Source organism: Anthonomus grandis, chromosome 18 (assembly GCF_022605725.1).
Source record: "Anthonomus grandis grandis chromosome 18, icAntGran1.3, whole genome shotgun sequence".
Lineage (NCBI taxonomy): Eukaryota > Metazoa > Arthropoda > Insecta > Coleoptera > Curculionidae > Anthonomus > Anthonomus grandis.
The window spans coordinates 1037423-1057804 of NC_065563.1; the positions used below are offsets into that span (position 1 = coordinate 1037423).

General features: G+C 31.6%; 1 protein-coding gene and 1 long non-coding RNA gene across 2 annotated transcripts; one reads left to right on the forward strand and one right to left on the reverse strand.

Moving 5' to 3' along the window:
* The first annotated feature begins 9699 nt into the window (after positions 1-9699).
* On the forward strand, positions 9700-12866 carry LOC126746849 (uncharacterized). The gene is made up of 3 exons (XR_007664002.1): positions 9700-9954; positions 12542-12631; positions 12685-12866. It is a non-coding gene; the product is annotated as an uncharacterized LOC126746849 (long non-coding RNA).
* A 1140-nt stretch (positions 12867-14006) lies between these two features.
* LOC126747040 (uncharacterized) lies at positions 14007-19922 on the reverse strand. Its single transcript, XM_050455522.1, has 3 exons — positions 19681-19922; positions 18202-18763; positions 14007-14155 (listed from the first exon to the last, which is right to left on the reverse strand). Exons 1-3 carry the CDS (start codon positions 19888-19890, stop codon positions 14007-14009), a joined length of 921 nt encoding a protein of 306 aa, XP_050311479.1. The 5' UTR covers positions 19891-19922.
* Positions 19923-20382: the final 460 nt, after the last annotated feature.

Genomic DNA, 20382 nt, shown 5'->3' on the forward strand with positions numbered 1-20382 from the left:
TTAGGATGCAAGTAATAAATTTTGCCAGAAATTTGACAGATTGAATTTTAAAGTCACGTGACTTCCATAACTTTTTTGCTATTGATCCGATTGGGTTCAAATTTGGAATTTGGGGTTTATTTAGGATGCAATTGTTGATTTTTTACAAAATTTTAAAATATTGAGTTCTAGGGTCACGTGACTATCAAAATTTCCTATTTGATTGAAATTTGCTATTAGATGATATGTATGACCCTATTCCTTTTATCTTAATTAGTTAAATTATTTCTTAAATTTGCCTTTAAAAAAAAAATTAAAAAATCATCGGTTCGAATACATAGGCTTTAAAGGGAACTTATCTTCTTTCGTAATATTGTAGCATTATTATAGATTTTGAAAAATTTTGTCATAAAGCTTTTTCATTACTTTTTGAATGGTCTTTAGCCAGAAGAAAGAAATTTTGAATTTGGAGCATGTTTTGAAAAATTTTCATTTTGGGCCGGATTTTGTTTGAAAATCGATAAATGCAAATAAATAGGTTTTCTGTTCATTTTAGAGTCAAATCGATAATAACCTTTATGAAAGGTATCCTGAAGTAGTACAAGATAGAATAATAAAAAATTAAAGTTTTTCCATAGGGCTCTTGATATTTTGATATTTATGATTAATAGTTTTTTACAATTTTCTCCGATTCTGTGATAGTTAGAATCAATTCGTTTTAACATTCGGATACCTCGTAATATTTCCGAAAACTTTTGTTTAAGACAAAAAGTTGTCAGAGTTATAGTTTACTTAGAAAAAAATAAAAACCATTTTTTCGAAATTTTCATGGCTATAACCCTTTCGATTGTGGAGCAAAAAATTTTTTTTTTCTTGGGTTTTTTTTACTGGAAATTGCCAACTAAGAGCTTACATTATAATTTGTCGGTTATCATTTTAAGAAAAAAAATGCTACCGTGGGAAAAAACGAGTTTTTTTTTATTTTTTTTCACATTTTTACTAATATCTCGACTTCTATAGCTTCGATTCAATTCGTTGATGGTTTTTATTATTCCTTATTCTCCTCCTGTTAATTCTTTTTATATTTTATTACAATTGCCTTTCGAAATAAAACTGAAAAATTTAAAAAATCGACGGAAAATCCCGGTTGACTTATCTCTATACATAGGCTCTTATGGAACCAAATTTTTCCCTTTATATTATGGGGTAATATAAAGGGAAAGAGTACCCACTCAAATAAATCTTGGAAACTTTTGTCATAAAGCTTTTTTATTAGTTTTTAAATGATTTTTAACCAGAAAAAAGAAATTTTTAATTCAGAGCATATTTTGAAAAAATGCTCATTTTGAGCCCGGATTTTGCTTCAAAATCGAAAAATGCAAAGAAATAGGTTTTCCGTTTATTTTAGAGTCAAATCGGTAATAACCTTTTTCAAAGGTACTCTGAAGTAGTACAGGATAGAAACATAAAAAGGTAAAATTTTTCCATAGGGCTCATGATAATTCGATATTTATGTTTCATGGTTTTTCTTTATTTTCTCCCATTTTATGATAGCTAGAACCGATTCGATTTAACGTGCGGATACCTCGTAATATTCCTCATAACTTTTATAAAAAACAAAATGTTGTTAGTCTTATAGTTTATTTTAAAAAAAATAAAAACCGTTTGTTCGAAATTTTTTTTGTATATACTCCTTTTGATTTTGGAGCAAAAAAAAAATTTTTTTTCTTGGTCTTTGATCCCTCAGGATCTTCAGTTCAAGGTTCACATTGAAATTTGCCTGTAACCAATTTTGGAAAAAAAAGATAGTACAGTGGGAAAAAATTATTTTTTTTGTTTTTTTCATACTTTTACTAATATATCGGATTCTAAAGCTTTGATTCAATGTATTGAAGGCTTTTTTTATTCCTTATTCTGTTCCTGTTAAATCTTTTCATATTTTATTACAATTACTTTTCAAAATAAAAAAGAAAAATTAAAACAAATCGACGTAAAATCCCGTTTGTTCTATTTCAATAAATAGACCCTTATGGGAGCTTCTCTCAGAATTTGGTATTTATGGTTTATTTAGGATACAAGTAATGAATTATGGCAGATAACTGACATTTGAGTTTCAGCCTAGGTCATGTGACTACCGTAACTTTTTTGCTAACGGTCCGATTTAGTTGAACTTTGTAATTTGATTTAATGAGTTTTTAGGCTTTATATTTACAAAACCTCTTTATTAGCAATAAATGTTTTTAGTCAAACATGTTATGTTTTTTTTAACTAAATGTATAGTCATGATCTCTGATTATTAATGTTATTTAGTAGCTATATTGCGTTTGACAGTGCGATGGTCGCCACGAATCTCAAATACCATTGCAAGAAAGCAAAAATGGTTAACATCAACTAATATTAAATTATTATCATTAAATATTACAATAATAATATTAAATATTATAACATTAATATTATATACAAAAACCCAGAAACTTATTCGTAAAATCTTAAAATGAACATAATAAAATAACCCAAACCTAGCAAAAAAAAGTTCGTCAGCGACGACAACGCTTAAATGTCGCCGTTGCGAATCGCTCCATTAAATCATCGCTACATAGAAGCACCTTAAAACTACAAGGACAAAGTTACCCGTGCTTTTGACAAATAAACGTATATGGAGCGGTATCCGGGGTAACCAGCGTAAATAAACATTCATTTTATATTCCGTTTTGCATTATAAGCGTTATAAGATTTCTCTCGGAAATTTTTTAAGGTTTATTTTGTGCCTATTTTGAGGAATATTAATTATTTCGACGTTCTATAATCGGTTTTAGTTATAAGTTTGTTTCTGTTCGTTTTTTAGGTCAGTGATTTGGAGGCATAAGCAGTTAAGTTTTATTGTTGTGGCGATTGCCTTTCTCAAAGGCCTAAACCAAGCAAGCAATAGAGTTTGCTCATTGTATGCTATAGATTATGTTTTCTCCAGTTTCAATTTAAAAAATCAAGGTAAGTTTTTTTATAATTTATGTATATTATAAACATGATATTTTTTATATAATAAATATGGGAAGGTGAAAAATACAGCAGAACAGAGTGGTAATTAGGGTTAATGATGTAAACATTCATTTTATATTCTTTTTTTACATAGTAAAAGTTTTAAAATTTCCTTTGGAACTTCTTAATGTTTCTTTTGTGTTTTTATATGTATTTTATGTTGTATTTTATGTTTTATGTTGTATTTTAATTTTAAGGATCACTCAATGTTGTATCAACCGTTTATAGCTATACATTAATTTTCTATTGTTTATAGGTTCGTGATCTGAAGCAATAATTATTATTAGACTTATTAGACCTGCACTCGCTCTGCTGCAGTGATAGACCAAGCAAGCAAGCAAGCAAGCAAGCAAAGTTTCTAAACATATTTGACTCATTGCATCCTATAGTATTGGTACATAGTTCCATTCTACAAAATCAAAGGTAAGTTTTATCTAACTTTATGCATTATCAAGATTGTGACATTTAACAGTCATTTTTAAAATACATTCTCCTTATAAATATGTATTTACATTAAAATTATGTGCATGCTGTAAGACTATGCATTCTATAAGTATACCAATCAGAGGTTTAAATTGATTTTAAGATGCATAAAGTGTAAAGAAATTTATTGTGTGAACAAGAACAAAATGAGAAAAATGTATATATAAATAATTTCTTTTTAGTCAAGTAGTGTTTTTAAAAGTACTTTATAGAAACTTTCAAAGTTCTTCTAGAGCAAAAATTAAACCTAATAATTGTTCCTTATCTGCTTGTATTTAACTAAAATTATTTTAGAAGTAATGCATTTTGTACTACAAGTTTATTTCAAATATGTAAAGTATTTTTTATGACAATTATTATGCCAATTTATATCTATTATATGATCACTTAATGGGACTTAAGTTTTTAGTTTTTTATATCTAAATATATACATCCTTAAGTGCCTTTATTACTCTACTTACTTACTATGTGTCTACTAATATTATTAAATTAAATTTTTTATTGTTTGCTTTTTTGTAATGAATATATAGTACATATATAATAATAACTAAATAACTAATAAATATAATTATATATATATATATATATATATATATATATATATATATATATATATATATATCCGGGGTGGCACAGACAAAAAGGAACACCTAATAATTTTTTTTCTTTTCAAGATAAATAAATTAAATTTGGTATAGCGATAGAATAGTTATAAGAGCATCTGTTGACATATTCTATTGTTTTCCATCACTTCCGGTTTAACAGGAAGTGACATGCATTGAAAGTTTAAATTTTTAATTAAGTAATCACGAAAAAATAATTTGTATGCATTTTATGACCTAAGTCTTTTACACGCCTATTTAAAATGTCCAAATCATTAATTTTGGCATTTACTTTATTTTTTTAAATAGCATATTATTGGGAACAACCACTTTTGAAATGCGGTTTCTTTTTCCCAATAATTTGATATGATTATTTTTTAAATCGGTGGTTAAAACTATTTTTCCGTGATGGCTTAATTAAAACTTAAGATTTTCAACGCGTTCACGGCACCATATTTTAAACTTTTAAAAAAAATATTTTTCCTATGAGTATCAAACAAAAAGTAGCAAAAACTAGTATCATTGTTTTCAGAATATTATTTTCTATCGAAATACATAATAATATAATATAATACATAAAAACTACTCTTATAATAATTTCATTTATATACCAAATTTCATTTGTTAATCTTAATAATCTTAAAGAGTAAAATGGCTATTAAGTGTTTCCTTTTTCCTGTGTCACCTGGTATATATATCCAGTTATAATTATATTTATATAAAAATACTGGAATATATTTATATATATATATATATATATATATATATATATATATATATATATATATATATATATATAGTTTTTATTATAAATGTACTATATATTCATTACAGGAAACCAAACAATCAAAAATTTAATTTAATAGGACCTTAGGACCGATACCTCAATTAACCTTAATATTATTTACATCCTTCGGAGTTCTAATAAACTATACTTGTAGGTAGGATGTTAGCTACATTTTTATATGTAGTAGAGCAGTAATGAAATTGAGGCAGAAGATTTGATTTCAATATTGTGAATATTGGAAAAAGATAACTTATGACAAAAAATGTTTACAATTGTTCTGTATTTTAAAATTATTCTTAATTAATTATTATTCATTATTAATTGTAAAGTCTAGATTTTTTATTTCATTCATCTAAATTTTTAATATCTTTTAATTGATTGCATTATAATGTGATTTAATTTCGATTTAACATTAGTAGGTTTATTTCTGCCATTTAAAATTCCATCCACAAATATAGTAAACTCCTATAAGATATATATAACAATTATAAATAAGGCCTAAAATCTAAAATAAAAAAGTCTTTAAATTCTTATAGAACATATGCATATAACTATGTTTTAAATGGGTGATATAGATTGTTCTATAATATTTTCTTGCTGGACAACTTTTCAATAAATATTCTATTAAAATTACTGGTTAAATTGTCAATTTCTAAAAAATGTAGCCAGGATTGTCGTTAAAGTATACTTAATAAATTTTTCAGATGCCAAAAATGAGTAAAAAGTCCGCTAAGACGAAAAACATCCAGAAAAAAAAATATATTTATCCAAAAAATTGGAAAATACAGAAAGCGGTAACAAAGAGAAAAATTTACAAAGTACTAGTAAACAAGTACATGTGCAACACAAGTTGCCCATAAACAAGATCCCAGAGGATAGTACAAGTAAGGTAAAATTCAATGAAGTTGTAATAGAGTCTAATAAGCGAAAGTCATTAACGGTTATTGACAACAATGAAGTATTGTCATCAAAAACTGTTAATCATAAAAAACAAAAAGTTATTGATTCTTTTCAAAAGTTATCCCATACAGGTGAAATTCAGAATAGTGACAAAATGCAGGAAGACACTACAATCAATCATCCAACCAAGTTTGAACTAGCATTAAGAGAAGGCCCCACGATTGTTTGCAGCTGTTGTTTGAGATTATGGTTTCCCACTTCATGTAGAGGAGACACAAACTATTCAGGTTAAGCTCAAGAGAAAAATGAACTATAAAAATTATTATCCTGGAACCATACGGCCCGCAGTTGTTCTAAAAGCGGCAAAATTTTTGTGTCAACAACCTCTTTACATACAAGAAGGCATAAAGCAATCAGATGATTGGGAAAAAAATATTAATGACTATATACGATCTCAAGTAGAATCCTCTGCACAGATCTTAAATGAAGGCTCAAAAGTGGTGGAACTGGATTCTAAAACAGTGTGTAGTGAAAATTTTGAAGAATTGTTCGATAATGCGTTTTTCGAAACAATGGAAGTGAAAAAATATTCAAGCAGAATCTTCAATTGAAAAAAACAATATATACAATTTAGAGGAATTCTTAGATGAAGAAGAAGAGCCTTTAAATCCTGGGGGCCAAGAAACTTTGCTTGACAAATGTAACCTAGAAAATATCTGTTTTGCCCCAGTAGAAGGTAAAACGCCAATACATTTGATGCTGGACCAGTTTAGCGATGAACTCTCATTTCCTACACTTTTCTGTGGACATGCTAACCAATTTCTTACAAAATTCTCCTATTCTGACCAGACGAAAATACAACTCCAGCACAAAGACAGGCGATTTGCAAGGACAGACTATCTGTTGTATACATTTAAAAAACGTCAACTAATCCAATTATCCAGTGCAATTGCAACATGTCTCAGAAAAAAGAGGAATGAGGATTACAAGACAAAATTACTGTGTATGATTCGTCAATTTGGAATCCCTACACTGTTTTTTACTGTGTCAGCAGCCGAAACAGCATGGCCCGAATTAATCAAGTTATTAGCAAGTTGTTGATCAAAAAGATGTTACTCTAGAGGAGGCCGCGAGTATGTCCTACTTAGAAAAAACTCGCTGAATTAGAACAGATCCGATAACTTGTGCCAGATACTTTGATTATCAGTTCAAACTGCTATTCAAGCATATAAAGAGTCAAAATGGACCCTTTAAACAAAATCCCATAGAGCATCATTATTACCGCATAGAATTTCAACATCATGGATCCCCTCATGTTCACGGGTTATTGTGGTTATCCAATGCTCCAAAATTCCAAGAAACACTAGAAAGTTTCAAAGAGTGTGCCGAATTTGCGAACAGGTATATTACCTGTAATAGCGATTTAGAAAGTGTCCGTGATATAATTCAGTTTAATACGCATCATTATTCTAAATCGTGTCAAAAAGAAGTGCGGGGACACAAAGTTTGCAGGTATGGTATCCCATACCTTCCAATGGATAAATCGGTAATTCTAACGCCAATAAAAATTGACAAAACCAAGGAAGCGGATTAATGTAAGGCCATGTCTGAAAAGTTTTTGATGATAATGCGTAAGCTTAAAGATAAACCAGATTTGTCATTCGAAAACTTTTTGGCTGACCTTGGTATGTCTAAAGATGAGTATCTTAATGTTATACAGCGCAACATATTAAAAACCACTTTATTTTTAGAAAGGCTGCCAAAAGATGGATTTATTAACAATTTTAATGCTGAAATGTTCTCCATGATGAAGAGCAACATGGACATTCAATTAGTTATTGAGCCATATGGTTGTTGCACCTACATAGTCAACTATATCAATAAGTCCCAAAGAGGTGTATCTGATATTTTAATGAAGACTATGGAAGAAATTAAAAAAGGTAATTTAGATGTTAAGGGCAAACTTAAATCTCTTGCAGCAGCTTTCTTAAATGCGAGCGAAGTAAGTGCCCAGGAAGCCGCCTACAGCGTGTTACAACTACGATGCATGACACCTGTACCTCCTATGTATACATCCATACAAATCCAATCAGGGAAAGGACAAAAATGTTGAAACCATTAGCACAACTTAAAGAAATGGACAATGACGATCCCAATATTTATTGTGATGGTCTTATAGAACACTATGAACAGCGGCCTGATGAGATGGAAAACATATGTTTGGCTGAGTTTGCGGCCTATTATGATTTCTTTAAGAAACAAGCAGAAACAAAGGCTAATGGTTTACCCTTAAAAGATGGAAATGGCGTTTTAGTTAAAAGGGGTCATGCTAAAATTTTAGCCTACCGTAGTTATGGACTTTAGCAAGACCCTCTTAACTATTATAGGGAACAAATAATGTTATACATCCCATGGAGAAATGAAGTGGATGAAGTTGAAAATGAGAACATTGATCAACAGACCATATACAAAGATCGATACCAAGAGATTGTTGCAAATCGACAAAAGTTCAATGTCTTAGATGAACAGGTAATCGACGAAGCACTGAAACTTGCCGAAGACCGATCAAATCAATTAGTCGATGGTGGATTCGGTGGAGAAATCGATGATGAGTTTATGCCTTATGGACTAGACAACCCCATTTATGATCCATTCAATCACATCATCGATAAGAAAGACGACGAAGCGCCAGTAAAACATATCGCTTTCCCAACGCCTCATCAGATAAGCGATTCAGAGTATGAAGCCCTCATAAGCAAACTGAATCACAAGCAGTATCAGTTCCTTAATGTCGTGCAAGATAGTCTAATTGAAGGGGAAACTTTCTACTGCACACTTAGTGGTCCAGCAGGTACAGGCAAAAGTCACCTGATTACGGCAATAACCCAGTCGTTATTGCTCCATTTCAACTCAATACCGGGAAATAATCCTCAAAGTTTAAAAGTGTTACTTTGTGCGCCTACAGGTAAAGCGGCATATCGGAGGTATAACCTTACATGCGGCATTATCGTTACCCGATACACAGTATGGTAAACAACTAATTCCGTTACACCATGACACCGTTAATACTATTTATTGTAATTTGTGTGACTTAAAATTAATTATTGTAGATGAATATTCCATGGTTGGCGCCAGATTGACCATATTAACAGTAGATTGCAGCAAATCTTTAAATCTGACGTCATCTTTGAAAATATGTCAATAATTTTATGCGGCGATAATCGTCAATTACCCCCAGTAAGGGATATGTATATTTTTTGCCCAGTAAAAACAAATCCGTATAAAGAATTATGCGGAACGTATCTGTGGGATCATTTTAAATATTTTGATCTTTCAGAAATAATGAGACAGAGTGAAGATAAGTCTTTTGCAGTTGCCCTCAATAATATGGCGTTTGGTAAAATGACCGACGAAGATGTGCAATTGATCAAGTCCAGGGAAGTCGACAGTATTGACCAAATTCCTGAAGACACTATGCATTTATTTTCCACCAATGCAGAAGTAGATGCATTCAATGAAATGAAACTGTCTACATTTAAAACCGAGCGAGCCGTAAGTCAAGCCAGAGACGTAATCAAAGGGAGTTGCTCAGAACGACTAAAACATTTATTTCTGGAACACGCAAAAAGCTTAAAAAAGGGGGAGAGTTTTGGCCTAATGTTAAATTTAATATTGCAGGTAGATGCCAAATATATGATTTCAATGAATGTGGACACCAGTGATGGAATAGTTAATGGTGCAACAGGCATCCTACGTCAAATAGACTATGACCGAAATAAAATTCCATTCAGAGTGTGGATGGAGTTCTTCGATTCTAAGTCAGGCCAGGAATGCCGCAAGAGAAACGAATCTCTTAAGAAGTCTATGGGTGTGTTATACACTCGGACGCCCATAGAAAAAGCTGCAAGAGCTATTAAAGTTCAAAAAGGCAGCAATGTTCACGTTGAGCGTCTTCAGTTTCCTCTTGTAATCAGTGAAGGAATTACAATCCACAAGAGTCAAGGTGCCACCTACAAACAGATGGCTGTTCACGTTGGAAATCGCATGAGGAGAACCAGTACCTATGTTGCTTGTAGTCGGGCCACAAAGCTTAGTGGCCTCTACATCATTGGTAACTTTAAGGCCCCCAAACCGGTAACCGAAAAGGATGCCGCTTATAAAGAACTGGTAAATATGCAAGAAAACAAACTTATAACATCCAGGTATGACACTCAGTATTTTAATGATTCTAATCTCAAATACATTATTCCTTATCAAAATGTGCAAAGTCAACCAAAAAATTTTAATTTTATAAAAAATAATCCCATTTTTAAAGACGCACATTTCCTAATTTTTGTTGAAACCTGGTTACTTAAAAAGAAACAAAATTTACAAATAAATGATTTTGAAGTGTTTGCCAACCTAAATAACGATCAAACTGTAAGTAAAACCCTATGGCATAATTTGTTTCAAGAAAAAAAATGTATCAGCAAAAATAAAGTCAGTGAAAAAATACACCAAAGATTTCTGTGGTACAGTGTTTCAATCAATCACATTTTACTTGAATGAAATTTATGTCATAGCAGTTTATATTCCCCCAAAATTGAGCATTGCACATGCTAAATTTTGTTTGGAAGAGATTATTGATCAACAAAGTGATATCCTAATCATCGGTGATTTTAATCAAGATATTATTAATCAAAATGAAAATGGTTTGAAAAATTGTTTAATATCTAAAGGTTTAAGTTGCAAATTGAGTGTTGGCGAATCAACTACAAAATCAAAAACTCAAATTGATTGGCTTTTTAGTAATTTTAATAATTTGAGTTACAATATTTAAAATACTGTGTATAGTCACCATAAATCGCTAGTGGTTAGTATTTATGATAAAGGTTTTATTCCCAAGCAGGTAAAAAACGTTGATAAAAATAAACAATCTACAAAAGGCTCTACTGAACTAAAATTTAATACCAAGCAAATGCAAATTTTACCAACACAAAATACATTGGCTATCTCTACTTACCAAAGTGTAGAAGATAATAATGACAATATGGTAGTAGATATTAGTTCAGATGTCGAAAACAACCCCAACTTATTTACTAAACCGCCTGCTTTATTAAATACCGATATGGTATCATGTTATGCAAATAGCATCGTACAGTCATTTTTATGTTTACCTGAATTTCGCTTTTCCATTTCAAAGCGAAATACAGCGCTAAACAGTATTCTAAATGATATTATGCTGACCAAAATTAATTCCACATTAAAAGTTCGACAACTGGTGTCTGGTCGAAATGGTGAAAATTTTGCTGTAAATCAACAAATGGACGCTCAATCATTTTGTCAATCTTTAATCAGAAGATTAGATGCAGATGATTTTAGCATTTTCATAAAAGCTAATGGTCATGAACTTTTAAATTGTCAAAACTGTAATATTAATATGAATGAAAATGAACAATTAATATACACTCATTTTCTTTATTTTCCTGAAAACTGTGGGAATTTAATTGATTTTAATTCAATGTTAATGCTAAAAGACTCTGATAGATTATGCCCATACTGTAACAATAATCTAAAAACACACTCAGTGGTTATTTGCCATAAATATTTGGTAGTATGTCTTCAGAGAATTGGCCCTCAAGGGAATAAGATAAATACCAAATTTTACAATTTTGCTTCTGAAAGTGTTATTTTGGATGATCAAATATTCCGAGTAAAAAGTGTTGTTAAGCATCATGGAAACACCATTGGATCTGGTCATTATACATCTATAGTTAATAATAACGATCAATGGTGGAAATGTGATGATAATCGCATAACTAGAATGTCTGGGTTTGATAACCCTTTAGAAGATGTATACTTATTGCTCTTAGAAAAATGTTAAATTTTCTTAAAATACTAGGACAAACCTATTTAACATAAACAAAATTACAAATGAGCAAAGCAATATTCAAATAGTATGAGCAGTGAGTTTTGCATTGCAAGCAAATAAAACATCAGTTTACTCACACTCTAGCTCAACATGCATCCAGGGGTTATCCGGCCCGACTGTAACCAAAACTCTTGACGCACTTCGATTCAGATATTAGGTTATGATCTCCTCCCTCCCCCTCAAAAGATTTCACTACGTGATATCTTTATATATGAGAGTCATCTTATGCGATAAGTGATTAAACCTAGCTTAATGGCCAATTTGTTATAATGCATGTAATTACTTATTGCAATGGGTGACGGATTTTTCATTCGGCGAGGCAACTCTTGCTATTAATAAGCCTTGAGGTATCAAAAGTCGGAGTATAATGAATAGTGAGTGGTAAATAGAAGATAAGTGTAGAAGTGCCTTGTGCTATTGGCATGTCTTACTATTAAACATTCGCTTTCACAATGAAAATCCCTTTTCTAGTTTTATATATATTTTTAAATATATATTTAAATATAAAAGTCTCTCTGGGAGAGTAAACTATACAATTTCATATTTATCCGTAAAACATAATATAATTTTGCTATGTGGCTACTAAGCACAATTAATTCTTTAATTTATATTTCATGGTTTCATGTTAATTTATTAAGAATTTTTTGTTGTGAAGTTGATGTAATTAATTCGCGATTTACAAAAAACTGATTTTCGCTCTGACAAGTGCCTCTCAAGTCCTGGATGATTCTTAAACAAATAAAATTCTTTTTTTAGCAACATTATCTTCTGATTGTGACAAATGTTTTGTCATAGTAATTTAATATTTTTTTTATCATATATTCTTTATTATATTGTATTTAGGAAATTAAGTTTGAAGACGATATTACTACTTTGATACAACTCTGGTACCGCTCTTTCCAAAAATAGACTGCCAACCTGTGGAGAATATAGGTACAACGTTGCTTCCATATAATTTTTTAAAATTAATTGTCTAATTATTACAGAAAAAAGAACCTACGAGAGAAGTATATGCCCTATACCCGCCTCCTCGACACCCTACCCTTATCCGACGGCTACATACTATAATAGCAGAGGCCGCCGCAGAAGAATTTACCAATACTAGTGTTTCTGAAGAGAGAAATAAAATGGAGTAAAAAATTTCATAATTCTAGATAATTTTATAGTTACGTTTGTCATTGTTGTCGTGATAATCATTTTTCCCTTTCGCTGTCAACTTATGAAGCCTGAGGTTTGACTAAAAATTAAATAATAGATTACAAATAACCAATTTCGAATACAGTAGATATTAATTCTTAATGCTTTTTGTTTGTGATTCCAATATCAATATTTTTATATTTTGTTAATATATAATTATAATATATACGTGTTATTACTATAGAGTTTTATTGCATTTCAGAAACACCAACGAACATCACATATATAAATATAAAAATGATCTTCCATGGAAGCTCTAGATTTATGATGTTTAAATATCACATACATTTTATTTTTATTTTTTGTTCACTCAGATATATTACAGAACAACTAACGGAAAAACTTCTTTGAGACTCTTTTTTAAAAAATAAAAACTATTCAATCAATTATCAACACATCTCTTACCAGTAGTAAGTATGAGTTAAAATTATCTATAGAAACGCTCCACTTGCTTACTACAAAAAGAAATAAATTTTAATGGATTTTTTATTTATTTGCTAATGAGAAATTGAAAGTTATTGTGAACATTTGTGTATTTTCAACTTAGAACATTGAAGGGTTTTCAATGTTCTAAGATTTTCAAGCGAATTTTTATAGCGTTTAATTTAATTTAATGAGCAATATACAAGTATAACCACAGATTTAACTAGCGTAGCTAGTTAAATCTGTGGTATAACACAGATATAGCGCAGTCTGTAGCCAGCCTTTAGGATATTATTAAAGTTAAAAAACCCTTTCACACTTTTCTCAAAAGACTTTCACTTTTAGAATAATACAGGCAATCCAGTACAAATAATAAACTATTTATTTGTTTTTTTTATTAAAAAATAATAAAACGCAACAACTTATCAAGTCCAGTGCAACGATATATTAGAATGGTCACCCGTCAAAACACCATGATTCCACCTGCCAAACAATGTAAATAGAAGGTGGATGACATTGTTTGGCAGGTGGAATGCTGGTGTGTTGACCTGTGACCATTCTAATGTATCGTTGAACTGGACTTTACTATCTACATAACTATAACTTATATACTATCAATAACTTATTAAATAACTTAACTATAACTTAATAAATAACATAAAAAATTTAATTAATCTAAAATTAAAACCTATTCTACCCTCCCCCTTCCCCTGCCACGACCTCGGCCACTCCTAGAGCCCCCTCGCCACTGGTACCCGCTTGTAGTGGCTCCCGTGTGCTTCAGCACGGCGGAGGCCACCGAGGCCATGGCGTCGGTTACTACCGACAGTAATACTTCTAAAAAAAAAAATATAAAACAAACTTTAATCTATATAAATTTAAAAATAAAATTAATATAAAAAAGTTATATATTACTTTGTTTATTTAGAACCGATTGTTCCCTCCGCTCAAGCCTTTTTCTTTTCCAATTCCCTTTTCCCCTTTGCCTCCACCTATTATTGTAATTTTCCTCTGGAACAAAATAAAAGATTTTAATGTTTTCTGTTACAATTGAAAGGAAAATTAAGTGTCAGTATTTCAGAGGTTTTTATACTTACGATTATTGGGTTGGGTCGGGTTGGGGTGGATTTGGTTCGGGTTGGGCTGGCTTGGGTTGGGTTGGTTCGGGTTGGGTTGGGTTTTTGTTCCCTCTCCTGAGGTTCTGACTAGATATTCAATAAAATATAACAATTCTCTTATTCAAAATATAGTCTAAATTAATTCTTACCGGACCACACTCCATGAGTGCCTCCAAATTTTGGGCAATTTCGTCTACGTTCATGACGACACAACGAACTCACAAACAAAACCCAAATAATGGTTGTTAGGGACGCTGTTTGTATCGTTCACCTAAAGTTACCGTTTGTATTGTATTGTTTCTAAGAGAGCATTAAATGAAATAACCTCGATTCCATACTACAGGGGCGATTAAAACTTTGTTTTGGTTAAAATATAAGAATCGAGTTCAATTAATTTATTTGTGCAGCTTCTTTCCTTATATTGATTTATTTCATTTACAGATATACATAAAACATTTGAATTTTCTTATCAAGCTTCTGTGGTCTAGTGTTAGTGGTAGTGGTTAAGACAATGCGGGTACCTTAACTTTTAATCATTCAAAGGGACCTCTCTAGGATCGAATCTCATAAACATTTAAGACTTTTTTTTTTAATTAAATGAAACAGAAATCTGCATTATTAATATTAATTATTGTTAGGTATCAATTTTTACTAAACACACATAGAGGTCGCCACTTCCTGGAATCATACCACCTAATCATTGTACAACCTAGACAATGCGGGCACCTTAACTTTTAATAATTCATAGAGACCTCTCTAGGATCGAATCTTATAAACAATCAAGACTTTTTTTTTAATTTAATTAAATAAAACAGAAATCTGCATTATTAATTATTGTTCGGTACCGATTTTTACTAAACACACATAGAGGTCGCCACTTCCTGGATCATACCACCTAATCATTGTACATCCTACACTCAGCCAATCAGCATTCTACATTTTTACATAGTACCAGAGACAACCAAAGAGACACGCAACTGTGCGCTAATAAAATATCCGATTATTTTCCATCTTTATCTCTCTTCGTGAAAGGTGAACGTAGATGGCGCAGATAGCGTTTGCCGCCATAATTCAAACCTCGGCTATTAAGCATTTAATGATTTATTTTAATTAAAATCAGCCGTTATGTCTCAGAAGTCAGAACATCATAATTATGTTCTGAGACAGAACGGCTGATTTTAATTAAAACAAATAAAAAGTTATTGATAAGTTTTTAATTGCTCAGAACGATGGCAGACTTTAATTAAAACAATGCAATTTAACAACATTTAAATTGGGGAACTAAATAAACTAAATATAATTCTGAAACGTTTTGTATTGTATTTTCAGTATATGGTATGTGCATGCATTTTCTTAATTATTTTCACAATTTATAATTTAAGACGGTAACAGTAACATGCATATACATAAATGCAATTAAAATATAGAGGATTAGATAAGATTTTTATTATCACAGTACAATAATAATATTCCAAAAAATATATCCTTTGGTGTAACACTTAAAATAAAGAAAGTTTAATGTTTTGCTAAAGATGCTAATATCGTTAGCGAAACAGGTGTCCAGAATAAAGGAAATTGATTTGGTAAAACTGTTTTTCTACTAATTAGTAAAGAATAGATAAGTCTGTTCTATTTCATAATAATGAATATACTGTTAAATTTGTATGTGTATGAAATACATATACACATGTTTCATTATTCATGATGCAGTATTTTTTGAGTCAATAAAAATTAATTAAAGGAATAAAACAGAAAGATTACAGCTAAATTTAGAATAGCAGCAAATAGTCAGCACAGATAGTCCGAACAAATGTTATTCTTGTAATTATTTTAAGTTATATTATAAAAATTAGATTCATTTGACTATTTATGTTAGTTTTTTAATTTTTTTTAAATGTTTTTTTTTCAAATCTCTTAACTTTTCCTTTTGAACCTCCATGGAATACCTATTTTAACTACAGCTTTAACAATTACCTTAATGAACATATTTCTGTTCCTAACACAAGTCAAAACACTAAAATCTGTATCCTACAAAAAACTACAACTACCAACTACTGCAACCAAGTTCACCTAAATCCGGTAGGTAATAAAATACGTACAATTTAAGCACTTGTCCAAAATCTCAACTAATGTATCTTTGTGTATCTTTTGTGTCTCAACAAACGATGTAAAACAAAACAAAATTAATCAGCAACAACAACTATTCAGCCATATTGAAATTCACGTGCTCATGTTAAGCAAGGATTGCACTGTTGCCGTATTTAATTATAATTTTAGAAATACTAGAGAATGGGACACAAGCTATCCCGTATTTTTGCATTCATTTGGACGGAGATGGAAGAATGTTTTCTCTTGACTGCTAATTCTCTTGACTGATAATTAAATACATTTAGCATTGCGGAAGATTACTATTGTGGCGCCACCTTAGCTCACCTTTTATAAAGGAAGAGTGAGACAATGAAATACAATAAATACAGATTAAAGAGAGCAACAACAATAGGATAAAAATTTCTACCTAGTGCACGTCTCTTTGGTTGTCTCTGATAGTACCCCCCCTCGCCGCACCCCCCTCCACCCACTACATTCAGCCGATCAGAACGCTCCATTTCGCGCATGCGTCACGTGATCTATTAGACTCCGCCCCTTTTTCAACTTCACCGGAAGTCCATAAGAAATACACGGTGCTACGTCACCATCACCCACCTTTTTTAGTTTTTACACTACTCGCATGTCTCAAGAAACGCGCTGTTATTGGAGCTATTGAACCAATGAAGTTCTCTCAAAATTGCCGGCTTTTAAATACTCATAGGTAAACAGGGTAGAGTACGAATCAACCTAGTTTGGTACACCTACGTCACAGCCTACGTCAGCGCTGCAGCGAGACGTATTTCGCATATCAAGCGGTAAAAGAGAGAGAACGGGTTTTAAGGGGGGTTTATACGATGCCAGTGACTTGAACAAGTTACTAGAATCCAGTACCAAAAGCAAGTGCTTTGGAAGATAGTTCTTGTCTACATGATGCCAGTCATTTGATCAAGTAACTTGCATAAAATCCATTTTATAAAGTTTTTGTAGTGTAGGTTACAGGCGAGAATTAAAAACGTTAAATTTAAATGATGAGTGCGAAGCAGAAGGAATATGTTTTACTTAAAAGAAGCTTAATATTAGGTGTTAAAGTACTGATAGAGGAGTTAATTGACATTGTTCAGAGTGAATTAACAACAAATCCCAAGAAAAGAATTTGGGTTAGAAAATGGCTGGCAAGGAGAAGCACGCATAGTGCATCTAACATGCTTTTAAAGGAACTTGCCATCGAAGACGTTCAAGAATACAGAAACTGTATGAGAATGTCTCTTGCGATCTTTGACGTTCTTCTGAAAAAAATATCGCCAGCTATACAGCGATTTGATCTGACACCACAATGAGAATGGCTTTACCTGCCAGAACAAAATTGGAAATTACTCTGTCATATTTAGCTACTGGAAATAGTTACCGAAATTTGCAGCAGCAATTCCGTGTTTCCTGGCCTGCAATTTCCAAGTTTATTCCAGAAGTATGCGATGCCATATACGATGCATTGGAGGATTTTATACAGGTAAATAATGTCGTATTCCTTTTTTTATAAAATTAAAATCATAGTTTTCAACAGTAAAAAAATAATTATTCATATATCATATTATTAAATTAAACGTAAAATAACACATTATTCTTTAAACTGAAATCTAAATATTAAGTATGAATGAAAATAAAGTATATGATTCTAACCCCAATTATCAGTATCTAGATCAAAAGCAGATCTATATGCTTCGGAAAGAATATTGCTTGTATTGTTATCTGCCGGTGGTAGGGATGTGTTGGGTGATTCTGGAGAAATCAAGGTTTCACCTGATTCCGGGATCGGCAAAGTACTAAATGCACTGGTGCATCTGGAAGAACCTAATGAGGTGCTTGTACCTTCTATATTTGACACTCTGGAACGAGTCAAAATTTGCTGAATTTCAGCTTGAGCCGTGACGGCCGCTAAAAGGGGCAACTTATTTAATTGTGCAGCTACGCTCTTCCCGAAAATATCGAATTCATTTTCAGATGATTCCGTAGATTGTAGATCTCGAATAGACGTCGTTAAAGAATTTAAGTCTTTGATGCAACCAGCAACTTCTTTAATCTTGGACTTCGCTGCCTTATGGCGTTTTGGAGTAGGTTCATTAATAGCTCCACTAACATTCGCTTTTATTACCTCTGCTGCTAATGGTACTTCTTCGTGTGTTGCCTCTTCAACTTCATCTTCTACTTGTAATGTATTCGATCCATTATATGTTTCTGAAGCCTAGAAAATATCTCATATTCACACATTTGGCATAATAAGAAATTATTTAGTATTTTTTATTTTAGGTACCAAAAAGTAACAAAGAATGGAAAGCTATCGAAAGTGATTTCAACCATAGATAGAATTTTCCAGGATGTTATGGTGCCATTGATGGAAAACACATACTTATTCGAGCTGCTGAGAATTGTGGCAGTAACTTTTTCAAGTATAAGAGACAAAACAGTATTATTTTGATGGCAATTGTAGACGGAAATTACAATTTTATATACATTGATGTTGGCTACAATGGAAGAGCCTCAGATGGAGGAGTTTTTGCGCAGTGTTCTATTTTTGCTGCTTTAGAAAACAATATATTACCGGATGGTGGATTTCTTGTTGGAGACGACGCTTTTCCGTTAAAGCATTATTTACTTAAGCCATATTCAAAGAATGCACTTACTGTTGATGAAAAAATCTTCAATTATAGATTGTCTCGTGCAAGAAGAATTGTGGAAAATGGTTTTGGTATTTTAGTGTCTAGATTTCGAGTTTTTGAGAAACCCATAGCTTGTGGACTATCATCAGTGGATAAAATAGTCAGAACATGTTGTGCTCTACATAACTGGCTTAGATGCACTACTGTAAATGAATATTTGCCAAAGGGATCCGTTGACGAAGAAGATACCGATCAAGGTAGAATTATTCTTGGAAGTTGGAGGTCAGAAGTAGTTGGTTTGCCATCAGTTTCACGTATAGGAAGTAATCATTCTTCACAATTTGCAAGAAATTTAAGGGATAAATATAAACACTATTTTATGACTACAGGGGCCGTTTCATGGCAGGAACGAATGATTTTTTAATTTTAGTTTAATATATTTTGTATTCAATTACTAATATAGGTACATATAATAAAAAATATATAGTAGCTTCTTACTTACCAAATTACTGCATGTTACCCTTCTCTTATCCATTGTTTGTAAAAACATATGCATAACTGAAAACCACTTCATTTTTGGTATATATATTTCATCGGCTCCGGCCCCAGAGCTTTGCGATTTCTTAATTTTTGCTACCTCTTGTACATACGTCGACCTTAGAGTTTTTATTTTGTTTTTTACATCTATTGGGCCAAAATTCTCGATTTCCATTGTTTCCACAATTCTTTTTATAGCCGACTCACGGGCTTGTTTATTGCTATAGATTACCAACTGTGTATTCCAAAGGCACTCTTCCTCCCTATATAATTCTACAAACTTTACTGTGGTATCTTCAGTCCATTTTGCGCACATTTTGAATAATAATAACACCTACACTTTAAAACAATTACTAAAACTACGTACTGATTTATTTACTAAAATCGAACGCTGGAATCATCGTGTCTACACAGGTTTAGTTAAGAGGATTGTGGGAGTGGGGGTAACCACTTGCTCCAGTAAATAGAAATGCTTTCTATTCACTGTACTGGAATCGTTACTAAAATCAGTACTGGAATTTAGTATTGGAATATATGTTTACACAAAGCAAGTACTAAAATCCAGTGCTGGATTTTAGTAACTTGTTCAAGTCACTGGCATCGTGTAAACCCCCCTTTATTCGGGGTGTTCCAGTGGGATAGTTGATTTTATAAATATGGATTTTAT